Source organism: Penaeus japonicus, unplaced genomic scaffold (genome assembly GCF_977035675.1).
Source record: "Penaeus japonicus unplaced genomic scaffold, GWHDUDI00000001_assembly GWHDUDI00000003, whole genome shotgun sequence".
Lineage (NCBI taxonomy): Eukaryota > Metazoa > Arthropoda > Malacostraca > Decapoda > Penaeidae > Penaeus > Penaeus japonicus.
The window spans coordinates 18,921,647-18,934,146 of NW_028234405.1; the positions used below are offsets into that span (position 1 = coordinate 18,921,647).

The window sequence follows — 12,500 nt, forward strand, 5'->3', positions numbered from 1 at the left end:
TGTGCATACAAGTGAATGCAAGTAACAGCAATGTTTTTTCAAGTGTCATTTTCTTTTAGTGGGGCAACAAAAAGATGTTATATAATTTTTTTTTTTTTTTTTTTTTTTATTCCTCGGCCAATTACAATTGATTTTACGATAGCCTTTCGACTCAGATCATCATATTCAACAAATCAGAAACAGAAATCACCATGCCGTAATCAAGATTACGTATGTACCTGAGACGTCATTCATATTACGTTATATCCCATTTTCTACTATTTAGAAGGATAAACTAAAGTAGCTAAGACAAATCAAGTATGAAAATCGAATTGTACTAAGAATAATCTATCATTCTAATGCGGACGTTTCAGCACGTCGCTACTGGCCTCCCGGCGCGCGGGCCGAAAATGTAGCACGTGCCAGGACGTCACCCGGGTCCGGGGCTTTTTTCGACCACGTGTCAGCACGTCAACCGGCGCGAATGGGTTAAATGAGTATTTAGGCTTGAAGAATCCCTCCTAAACTTACTAAGCCCCCTCTTTTATGTTTAGTTTTTAGGGGAGTTTAACCCCCATCTAAATTACACCTCAAGGCTGTTTTCAAGTGATTGCAAAAATAAACTTTATTTTTCATATAGCAAATAAAGAGAACATATTTTCCAAATACAAATAAATGCTATGCTGACTGTTGACAGCCATTTGTTGGGCTTATTAGTTGCTGAAGGAGAACTAAGTCCTTGCACCTTGGCTGGTGTGCTGTACTGTTTTTTTTTTTGTTTGACATTATGCCTTGAGTTGATAAAGAAAGTAAATAAAACAGTATTTTCACCAGATTTTACCTTGTGATTTTGAAAACATTGATCTAATTTCCCCCAAAACAAGGAGATATGGGGAATATTTTTAGAGAGAGTAAAGGAGTACAAGTTTGAAAGGTCTAGTGCATTAAAATGGAAATCCAGATAATCGCTCTAAATATCACTTGAACTTAACATCTTCCTCCAGTTTTTCGATGCATTTAGATGACTTAATTTTTCTCTCTGTAGTCATTATTTGCCATATCATACACCAAATCATTTTTTTTTTTTTTTTTTTTTTTTTTTCCTGAGCTTAGATGTTTAAGTTATTTGTGGGAGAAAGTCAGTTTTTTTTTGTTTTGTTTTTTTACACTCACTCTCAAACATTAAAGCATCTCCACATTTTCAGGAACAGACCAGGGACTTGCCAAGGGAGAAACGAGACCTCTGCCTGCAGGAGCTCATAGAGACAGAGAACAATTACGTTGAAGCACTCGAGATGCTCACCAACAAGTTCCTCAGACCGCTTAGAGAACTAATCGAAGAAAATCAGATTGCGAGGATTTTTTCCAAAATTCCGGTAATGCAGGAGAATGTATAATTTCTCCACAAGATATTTGACAAGTTGTTAATTTCTTCTGAGATAGATTTTTTCTTCCTTTTTAAGTATGATAACACCTTTTTTTCAGTATTTACATATGTGGAAATTATTTATTATTACTTATAGAAAGTGAAAATTTGTATTTTATGAACTCAGAAGGATATATTTTAGATTCGCGCATATTATTTGGGTTTGTTATTTTTTGCTTTTGTTGTTAGTTATCAGTTTGTTCAATGTGTAAGAAAAGATATCAGTCATACATCACAAAATATTTTAGCAACTCTCAACATCAGTCGTATATTTCTATTGTAGAAAAATTGTAGTCTGTAACTACTTATTGTAATAAATCATGATCCTGTGTCTAAATGCCAAGAAGGGTTTGAAAGTAAGTGTACTCATTCGTTGTTTCTTCTAGTATTTTTCAGATTATTAGTTACTGCCACTTATGGATACCCTTATTATATGAACATTGAATTATTACATTTTGATGACATAATTCCCCCAAGCATCATGGGATTTTGTGAAGTGTGTAGACTAATGTACCCTTTCGTCAGTCTTATAAAGATCATATGGTTTCTTTGCCATTTGAGTATTTATTTGTCCATTCAATGAAACACTTTTGTCTTACTCTCTAGGAATTAGCCAAGATTCATAGAGTTCTACATCAGGGTCTAAAGAAAGCGCAAAACAACCCTCATGCCTATAGTGTGTCTCAAGTCTTCCTCGATAATCAAGAAAAACTTCTAATTTATGGAGAATATTGTGCTAATCTCACCTCGGCTCAACAAGAATTAGAAGACACTATGAAGAACAATGATGCTGCACGCCAAAAAATTCAGGTGAGGCCATTCTAGTATATTTTCTAAAAGTTTTGGTTCATGCCAAAAAAAGCATTTTCTCCAACTTGGCTTTTGTCTGTGTCTGTTTGTCCTTGTTTATTTTGAGTTAGGATTTTAGATGATGATAAATTTGTTTTCAGTTACATGTGACAATGATTGAAAACAATACCACTTCACTGAAATTTTTTTGATATAGCATTATAATTCATTGCATTTTCCTGTTCCTCATGTATATTAGTGTTGTACTAAAATACCTGAAATACTGTTATTAGTCATTCTAACCTTAATGTTAATGCTACTATTAAAAACCGATGTAACACAGATGAAGACTCTTTTCTCTTGCTAAGGCTTCCCTTTAGTAGATTTTGATTGTACTATTTCTATATTTCATATTTTGCATGGATACTGCATTTTCAGATTTCTAGGTTTCTAGCCTGTACAATTGTTTCTTTCCTTTAACCCATTCACGCCGGGGCCATTCCGGCTTTGCACGGTCGCAATACCGGGGTTCTCGAACGCATAAGCCTAACGCCTCGAGATTCTCTGGCGCACAAGCCGCGAGCCTGGGTTGCCCGCTCACTCTACCCGAGCGCGAGGCTTCCCCTCATAGCTTGTCCAGGGCATCTGACGCGAAAACCACAATACGTGCTATCACGTCAACCGGCGTGAATGGGTTAACTTCTAAAGACTACATGGCATTCAGCATATCTGTCCCCCTAGACACATTTCAGGTGTAAAGTATCACAGTTACTCTTCACATTTGAAAGAATTGTTGCATTTACCCCTCAAATATTAAGGAAAATAAGCTACCATGAATACAAAACACATGTGTAAAAACAAGCAAATATTGCACAAATAAGTAGAGAAAAAAATATGTTGCATCATAGAAAGACAGTAAATTATTCATGCAGATATATAAATAGTGAAAAGACAAAAATATACTATGAGTCAAAGAAAACTGAGGCTAAGGGAAAGGAAGGTCTATTAGGGGCATAGGGATGTGGGGCTGATAGTGTGGATATGGATGGAGGAAATACAAGACATAAGAAGCAATATGAAGCATGTTTTGCCATTGAAAACTATGAAATGATCACTTAGATGTATGAATAGTTAAAAGTCAATGATATACCATAATGCAACTATACTGTATGTTATGTAAGAGTATGGTTTGGGGAGGGGTTATGGGTGAGATAAAAGATGGGTGGGTAGTGTGGGGATTCCTGCACGAAATATGCTATTTAGTAACAGAATTATTATGTCGCACTTGCTTTATTTCATTCACAGGAAAGAATGAAAAAAAAAGACAGGGAAGGTAGATGGACTTAGAGGAAACTTGCTGAACAGTATCAGAAGCATTAGTAAACACTCCATTCATCCCTTTCATAATAAAAAAAAAAAAAAACATGGGCAAAAAGTATTGCCATTTTTTGACAGGCCTTTCGCGTTTGTGATGAATAGGACTCCATGGGTTAACCCATTCACTAACCCATTATATTTGATCATGTATAACAGATGTTTTTGTGATACAATATGCCAAGGTCTTGATCATTTACAACAGACAGAGAGAGACGTACTCTTTCTTCTTCTTCTTGTTAGTTTCCATCTACCTTTCCCTTCTTTATCTGCTTACCAGTTCACTGGTTAACCCATACACGACGGGGGTTGCCGAGTGTCGCCACACCGCTCTGCCGGGGGTAGCTAAACCAGCCAGACCCGCTCGCCGGGCTGTTTTTCGTCTGCCGCGCTGAGTGGAGGACGCGTTCCAAAAATATTTTTTCAATCGTCTCTGATTTGCCATGTTTACGGCCGATTTTTATAAGAATGATATGGAATAAAACACGATTCTAAACTTCCTTTCTCATCCATAATACAACCCGGAACTATGTTTTATGGGTTATAAGTTTGAGTATAGAGTTCATTCGTCTCTCTTATGTATTCGTCTTCGATTTGTGTGATTACCTTTGATACGTAATAATGAGCTAAAAAGCTGAAAAAACGAAAATAGTTACAAGTCGATTTTTACGATTTTACAAGATCGCACTATGTTTTACTGGTTATAACTTTGAGTTCTGAGTTCATTCTGCTTTCTTATGTATCCATCTTTCTACTGTATGTTTATGGTGGAAAATGAGAAATTATGGAAAGAATAACAAGTTTTATTGATGAAAAGGTAAACAACAAGTACATAAAGCATATGTACAATGTATATACAATGTATATACAATCATATATATACAAACATGTATATAATGGAAGAAACTACATAAAAAACATATGTAGAAACAACAATCACTACATAAGCATATGTAGAGAATCAGAAGGTACATAAAAGCATATGTACTGTACGCATGACTACCTTGACGAGTGGCACGACTTCAGACGAAGTCGTGCCACTCATCAAAGCAGTCATACTGGCATAACCCCACGCCGCAGGTTATGCACCGCGTCTTGGTCCTTCGCTGTATTCCATTGCGGGAACACACGCGACATCGAAGCCGACTCCCTGGCAAGGCGGGTTGCTGAGAATGCGGTCGTCGTGCCCTCGTCTGTGGCGGAAGCTGGCCTGGTAGAACACCCTCGTCAAGGCCGGTCCTCCTGGTCATCGGCGCGTTACCATACCGGTAGCCGCCGATGAGCAGTTTACCCAGCTTCAACCGGAACTCCTTCTGGGAATTCTGGCCGCCTAGTGTCCGATGAACGGCGAAGGCATTGACGACCGCCAGGTCGAACAGGAAGAAGAACACCTTCCTGTACCACACCCTCGACCTCCGAGTGGTGGGGTAGGAGGCGGAAAGTTGGTCGCCCACGTCCACGCCCTTCATCCCGACGTTGTAGTCGAGAATGGCGTGGGGCTTTCCGTCTCCGTCGACCGAGGCGCGATGAACCGTAGACAGTACGGTGACCACCTTACGGTCATGCCACTGCACGCAGAGCATGCCCGTAGGGGTACTCCTGTAGTCCATCTCGCCTCTTCTCAGTGCGGTGAAGTCCTTCGGCATCCACTTCCTGTTGATGCGCGCAGTACCCACCGCATTCGTCCGCCTTTCCTGAAGCATGTGGAAAAGAGACGGGGAGGTATACCAATTGTCAACAAAGACACTGTAACCCCTCCCCAAACAGTCACTCTTCTCCATCAGCTCCAAGACGACCTTCGTCCCAGCTGGCACGTCCCCACGGTCCTGGCCCGTGTAAATCCGGAAACACGAGGTGTACCCGGACGACGGGCCCGTGGAGGCGCACAGCTTGTATACCTTCAACCCGAAGCGAGCTCGCTTCGAAGGGTTGAAGGTGATGAACCCCAAGCGCCCACGGAACTTCCACAAGGACTCGTCGATGGCGATGTCCTTGTCGGGCACGAGGGTGGACTTGAAGGTCAAATCCAGGGAGTCGATCACCGGTCGTAGCTTCCACAGACGATCTGCGGGGACGCCTTCACCCTCCTCCAAATGGGCGAAATGGAGGTGGCTGGTGAGGTGGTCAAACCTGTCCCGCGCCATCACGTCTGAGTATAGGTACGACCGCAGGTGCTCGTCGGTGGACCAATAGTCGCGGTAGTTCGAGCGGGGCTGCAGCCCCATGTTCACACGGAGGCCCATGTATGCAGAGAACTCCTCCCTGGACAGTGGAGTCCACTTCCTCATATGGGATGAGGAGGGAGGAGGGCGTGTCTCAGCATACCTGCAGAAGAGTAAAAATCAAACATAAGTAAAACAATTCCAACATTGTCTGAGGGAGGACATCTATACACAAAACATATAACAATATAGAGCAAAAGGTGAGTAAATGATGACTACTTACAAGTTGGTCTCCGTGATGATGTGGAGGAGGAGATCTTCAGGGAACAAGCACCTGAAGATCTCCAGTGGCGTGCTGGACCCATCCAGGTCGGCCTTGACCCCAGGATGGGCAGCGAACGCATGCTTTCGAGGAAAGTTGTCCCTCTTTCTCCAAACGAAAGAGGGAGTCCCAGGCTCGTTCCTGCTTCGCCTACGGTCCACGTAAGCGGACAAGGGCTCGTCGCTCTCCAGCGTGGTATCCACCAGGCCGACGTAGTCTTCCTGCTCGTCCTCCGAACAGGAGCTGTCCCCGTGACCTTCTTCCTCTGACTGCCTGCGAGGACGGTAGTCGGCGTCGTCGTCGCTGTCCTCGTCGCATGACGAGAAGTCAAAGACAGTCAGAGGTCGGGCATGAGGAAGATCACGGAAGTCGTCGGGAAGGTGGGATGGCCCAGGGCGGGGCCTCTTCGGAGTGCTCGAGACCTGAGCAGGGTCATCCTCCGAAGAGGTGGAGAGCAACAGGGTGCGGGCAGCGGAGCGGGCAGCGGAGCGGGCAGCGGAGCGGGCAGCGGAGCAGGAGCGCTTGGGAGCCATCTCGAAAGCAGAGTGATTTCTGAGGTGTTCCAGGGGGCTATTTATACCCCATTTTCCCGCGTTACCACGTCACAATTCCCTACGTGGAAGTAATTGACGAATCAGGTCATCGGAGTGACGTAGTTTCCGATGACGCGGGCTGCAACGTCACCGAAAGTCGCGTACGTGAAAGTCACGTGGGTTCTGTCGTCACAGAAAGTCACGTGGGTTATGTCGTCACAGAAAAGTCACGTGGGTTATGTCGTCACAGAAAGTCACGTGGGTTATGTCGTCACAGAAAGTCACGTGGGTTCTGTCGTCACAGAAAGTCACGTGAGTTCTGACGTCACAAAGTCACGTGGGTTCTGACGTCACAAAGTCACGTGGGTTCTGACGTCACAAAGTCACGTGGGTTCTGTCGTCACAGAGTCACGTGAGTTCTGTCGTCACAGAAAGTCACGTGAATTCTGTCGTCACAGAAAGTCACGTGAATTCTGTCTTCATAGAAAGTCACGTGGGTTCTGACGTCACTTCAAAAACACGATAACAAAAAGAAAAAGTCAAAAAGACGCATGTTCTGGCACTTATGGTGGGCGAGGTGGCGGTGGTACAACGTATGTACCAGCCGGAATATCGAAGCAAAAATTTGTGGTACCACACCTGTACCACCCGGCCACCGGGCTCAGAGAGGTCGCGGTACAGACGCTGTACCACCCGGCGTGAATGGGTTAAGATAACCCATTGCGGATGGGGGGATAGATTCACTTGCCCAGTCTCCAGGATGGGTTTTATTCCAGAAAGAGTCAGCTTGAAGCATCATGATTTTAATTTTCCCACTCTCTTTTAGTCATTCATTATAAAACTAGAGCCATATTTGTGTTTTATTTTTTGTGTGTTTTATTGTGTTTAGAGACTTGTATATGCCATATGACAGGCTCTATCAAGGCTACAGTTGACTAAAATTGTAGTATATGATCCATATCGGCTCAATATTTTCCTTATACTAAGTATGATAGAAGTATTCCTGTTTTATGGGAGGGCAAAAAGCAACTTTATTTTTTTGTATTTTTGTGCTGTCATGAACGAATACGAAACATATAACCACCTACAATGAAGATAACATGAAGAGGTAGGGAAGAGGAAGGAAACCTGTGCTTATGACTGTGAGTGCCACAGTAAAGGTCATCCCTATTGGCACAGGAGCACATTTTAGATGCTGGGTATGGTTTGAGTCAACTTCCTCGTCTCGTTCTGCCTGCACATCCTTCATCTGCAGTACTTTAGAACAAGAGGTCGTCAACTTGCTGTGTGCCATCGCTCTCTAAAGATTGTGCTTGCTAGAGACCGTAGATGGGTGCCATTTAAGGCTCTCTCTCTTACTGGTGCTAGAAGAAAGTGGTGCCATCTAGGTTTTGGAAGTTAGATTTGCTCAATATTACGGCAATTACATGACTACAATTGCCATCATCACCTACTCCTTACTCATAGCACAATAAAATAGCACAATAATCCAAAATCCCCGAACATCATGTACGTCATAAGGCCCGTCGTCAGGCCAAAGCTCCTGTGTCATGTATGTCGTGACACCCGTCCACAATGGGTCAATATAGTTATGCAAAAGTGAATGAAAAAACAATCACTTTAAAACAGTTAGAATTAATAAATTAATATTAAATTGTAATTACTAAAAGGAACATTAGATAAACTATGCAATGAATTTGGACTGATTATTACCTTACACTGAATGAGAATAGAAATAGGATTGAAGAAAATGGGGGCTACCCTGATGGGGCCTGTAAATGCCCTCCCTTTGTTATTGCTATTCATGTGTGATATATCAGTTGGCCTTATTTAATTTACTGGCTTCCACTTGTATTCTATTTGCATTTGACACTAGTATAGTTTTACTGGACACAAGCACAGTAGCTAAAAATCATCATATTTTCATAAATGCAATAGATCTAGTTCATGTAAGCTTGCATTTACTGAGTAGTGCCAGATTTATTATTTATTTTCTTGTGTCTTCTTTTCTACAGTTTGTGATGATATTAGAGATTTTTTTAGAAGAGTTTCAGTATATTAAATTGCCTCATTGATTCTAGGAGTGTCAAAGTGAAGTCAGTAATGGAAGGCACCAGTTACGAGAATATCTGGTGGTGCCCCTGCAGAGAATCTTGAAATATCACCTTTTGTTACGGGAACTCATCCGATATACATCAGCAGTAAGTACAAAGTGTGAATGTTTTTCGTAATGAAAAGAATATTTTAGAGTACATGCATTTTACTTGTGTAATTATAGGAAATAACCAAGTAAAAACATGGAATGGGCAAATAGAGCTAAGCTCAAACGAAGGTGCTATGTGGATTAGATTAAGGTTTTCCAAATCTAGAGAATATTATGATCTGTATAATCCTTTTTTTATTTTTCCAGAGCCATCCTGATTTAGAGAATTTAAAAAAGGCACATGAGGCCATGATGGACCTAGCTGACTACATCAATGAAGTTAAACGGGATAATGAAATGCTACAGATAATAGAAGATATTCAGGTACAGAATACACTACTGTTAAAATCAGAAAGTTTGTATAAAAGTCCAAAGTTTTATCAAAGCATGAATAAATATTGCATATATTTTTGTTAGTAAATGGATTGTTAACTTGCAGACAAGCATCATGGACATTCCTGAGGAGCTGAGACGACGAGAGGAACTTGGGAAACTAAGGCTGGATGGAGAAATAAAGATTGAATGTCACCCAGAACCCAATAAAAAAAGGTACTAGCAAGAGTCCCTTTATGTCCAGGACATTCCTTTATTGATGAATTGATTGTAGTTGTTAATTTGTGTAAGATAATCCGTTCATATTTTTTGTCCTAAGCAACTGTCATTTGACCCATTGGCTCCGAGTGACGTGATATCACGTCATGTGAATACTTTGCTCCTACCAGGTCATGTCCCATCACGTCATGATCTCTACCTCAGAATGTATGTTTTACATTGTTACATATGTACATAGTCATAGGAGTTCCATTTGTTTAGACACATTTTGATTCACTTGTGAAAATAATATATAAAAATACAAAAACCTCCTATTATCACCCAGTTGAAGTGGGCGGATGAAAAGCACTCAGAGGTGTGTCGTGCCAGGAGAAATCTCGTGCATGGTCACTGTGCATGCTTGTTATCTAGCCAGCAGGAGCAGCATTACACAAATATAAGCCCTTGTGTGAATGGGTTAATGCATAGAATAGGCCATTTGTTCTTTTGAGCAGTACAGTCTATTTATGAAAGTAAAGAGTGAAGAGAATTAACCCATTCATGACGGGGCTGTTTCGGCTCTAAATGGTCAGAATGCTGGGGTATTTGAACACATAAGCCTAATGCCTCAGATTCTCGGGCACACTAGCCCCCAGTGAGCGCTGTACACTCTATCACCCGGTGTGCCAGCCTTGACTAAATATCTCATCGCCGGCGTCTGACCCAAAAACCACTGAATGTGATAACAAGTCAACTGGCGCAAATGGGTTAAGAGGAAATATGTAGGGTAGTTTGCATATAGTAGACTAACAGTACATCATGTCACTGATCCCAAATGATCTAAATCGGTCTGTCTCCTCATTCTATCAACAATATTTTAAACCTTTTCTTCATCTTTGTTAGATATCTACTCTTGAGTTTACCATTTAAAACCTACGTAAACCAAATTCTGCCTGAGATCATATCTACATATGGATACATATGGTGTTATTGGTAATGCTGTCCAAAGTGAACAGTATAGTCTTGCATAACATGAGAAATTAAGTATTGCTATGCAAAGGTAAGAGTTTTTTACATATTTCATAGGATCATAGAATATATGCTCTGAAATAATCCCAGAGTTACGCTTATGATTTGTGCTTCATATTTTGCCTTTCACTGACAGAAGACATCTTGTTCTATCTAATTTAAGAATACAGGATAGAAGGATTGACAGGGGAAAATATATTGGTAGATGGTTGCCCGTAACTCTCAAGAATGTTATCCTGATTTTGTTAACCCATTGGTCGCGGTATTAAAAAAATTTATGTTCAGTAGGATGGCTGGTTTACATGTCTGGCACGGTGCCATCCGCATCTATGACCGACTCTGCCTTTGCAACAAATCATGCCATCCGCTGCCAATGCGTTAATGTAATAATCACTTCAATTTTCATATCCTTTGTTTGATTTTTGATTAGGTCTGTGCAGTAGTGCATTGTTTTGTCTAAGTATGCCCAGAAAAGATAGAAGGAATCTCTGGACTCGCCTGTTTGTCTGATTCTCACCTCTCTTATATTTTGTTAATCTTCTATCTTCTTCTTTTTAATGCTAAAACATAACAGATGATTGCAAAATGTAGAGTAAGGCATAGATGAGAAAAAAGCAAAGGAAATATTGAACTCTTGTGATAGGTGACTTCCCCTCTTGACCATACCAGAATATATTCAAGCGATGTATCCATCTACTCCATTATAAGATACTCTTATCTAACATCTGCAATACCTTTAATTTGCTCTATTTAATGATTAGGTATAAACATTTTTGTATGTGAGAGGAGGATATATATTTCATTGTCATTACAGTCCATAAGTTTTATTTGAAAATGTTTTCTGCCTTATCAGGTGCTTCATCTTCCCAAAATAGACACGCAAGATAGATAAAGCTTTTAAAGATAATTACTCTAATGGTATGTGTTTATTTCTTTTCAGATATGTTTTTGTTTTTGACAAAGTCATGATGATGTGCAAATCAGCCAAGGTATGTCTTTTGTGGGCCTTCTTTTTTTTTAGATTTTTTTTTTATGACTGATTTCAATATTTAAGAGATCATCAAATGCGCATAGATTTCTTTTTTTATTGATAGTTCTTGAGTTATTTGAAAATAGTTGTTTTGTAATTAAAAATTACTAAATGACAACATAACTGATTCAAAGATTTTAAGTGAAAGAGTCTAAATTTAAATTGGTTAAATGTGTCAATTACTGAAGTTGATTTTAAGTAATCAAAAATAAGTGTTTATTGTTAGGATCCATGGAAACCTGAATTACTTTCAAAAGTTTCTATTTAACTATTTCTCAAAAAAAAGAAAAAAAAAAAAAAAATCTAAACTCACGTGCTTTAAAATGTGCAACTTCAAAGGAAATGTCTCAGACTATAGCTGAGGACAAACATCACAAAGCAATAAATAATAAAAATGTTCTTCGACAGAGATTATCCCAGCTGTTTGCTAATAATAATTCCAATAGATGGTCGATGGGGGAGACTTCAGGAGAGGTACACACAAACAAAACCTTTATTCAGTGCTTTTTGTGTCTTGTCCTTTTATTTTATTTTAGCCTTGCTCATGTCATGTCTTTTGTTCATGTGGGGCATCCACGACTTTGGGACGAACGTTGCATTGCATATCTGATACTTCTGAAGTTGCATTGCAATGGCATTTGCACCATTACCTTTCTATCTATTTTTAACAGAGTTGGGATTTGCATCAGGCACATTATTAGTAGACAAAATTCTCATATCAAGTTGTGGTGTTTTTTGGTTTTCTGTTATCATTATTATGATTTCTGCAAACTTGGGCTGCCTAGCCCCCCCATTTTGGTTACATTACATTCCTGCAGGCTTAATACATCTAGGTTGGCTTCAACTTCTAAGACAATCAAACCCTTATTGACTGCAAAATTATTGTCAGGATCTAGGCAAAGACCACTCTAGGTTTGGCTTGCCTAGTTTTCCAGATAGTGCACCCAGGCCTAGCTATAAAGGTAATAATTGCTGATTTGAGTCTGGTCCCAGAGTCAAGTAAGGCAAGTAGAACCCTAGATTAAAAGAAAGTTGCTTCTATCAGCCCTTCTGCAGCAGGCATGTGGAGTCACTTTTGTGCTACATCATACCAACGTCTGATTTGATATGATACCATATATA

At 40.3% G+C, this 12,500-nt stretch overlaps 1 protein-coding gene across 7 annotated transcripts in view; it reads left to right on the top strand.

Annotated features, from left to right (window-relative positions):
* Positions 1–12,500, top strand: part of Vav (Vav guanine nucleotide exchange factor) — a 52,254-nt gene that overhangs the window by 25,031 nt on the left and 14,723 nt on the right. For 4 of the 7 annotated variants that reach the window (XM_086530707.1, XM_086530696.1, XM_086530702.1 and 1 more), the window contains 7 exons: positions 1,185–1,355; positions 2,012–2,215; positions 8,667–8,786; positions 8,996–9,112; positions 9,228–9,337; positions 11,289–11,337; positions 11,787–11,852. In XM_086530707.1, coding sequence (XP_086386833.1) covers positions 1,185–1,355; positions 2,012–2,215; positions 8,667–8,786; positions 8,996–9,112; positions 9,228–9,337; positions 11,289–11,337; positions 11,787–11,852 — 837 coding nt within the window. The remainder of the gene's footprint in view (positions 1–1,184; positions 1,356–2,011; positions 2,216–8,666; positions 8,787–8,995; positions 9,113–9,227; positions 9,338–11,288; positions 11,338–11,786; positions 11,853–12,500) is intronic. The other 3 variants (XM_086530710.1, XM_086530715.1, XM_086530721.1) reach the window with 1 other exon arrangement.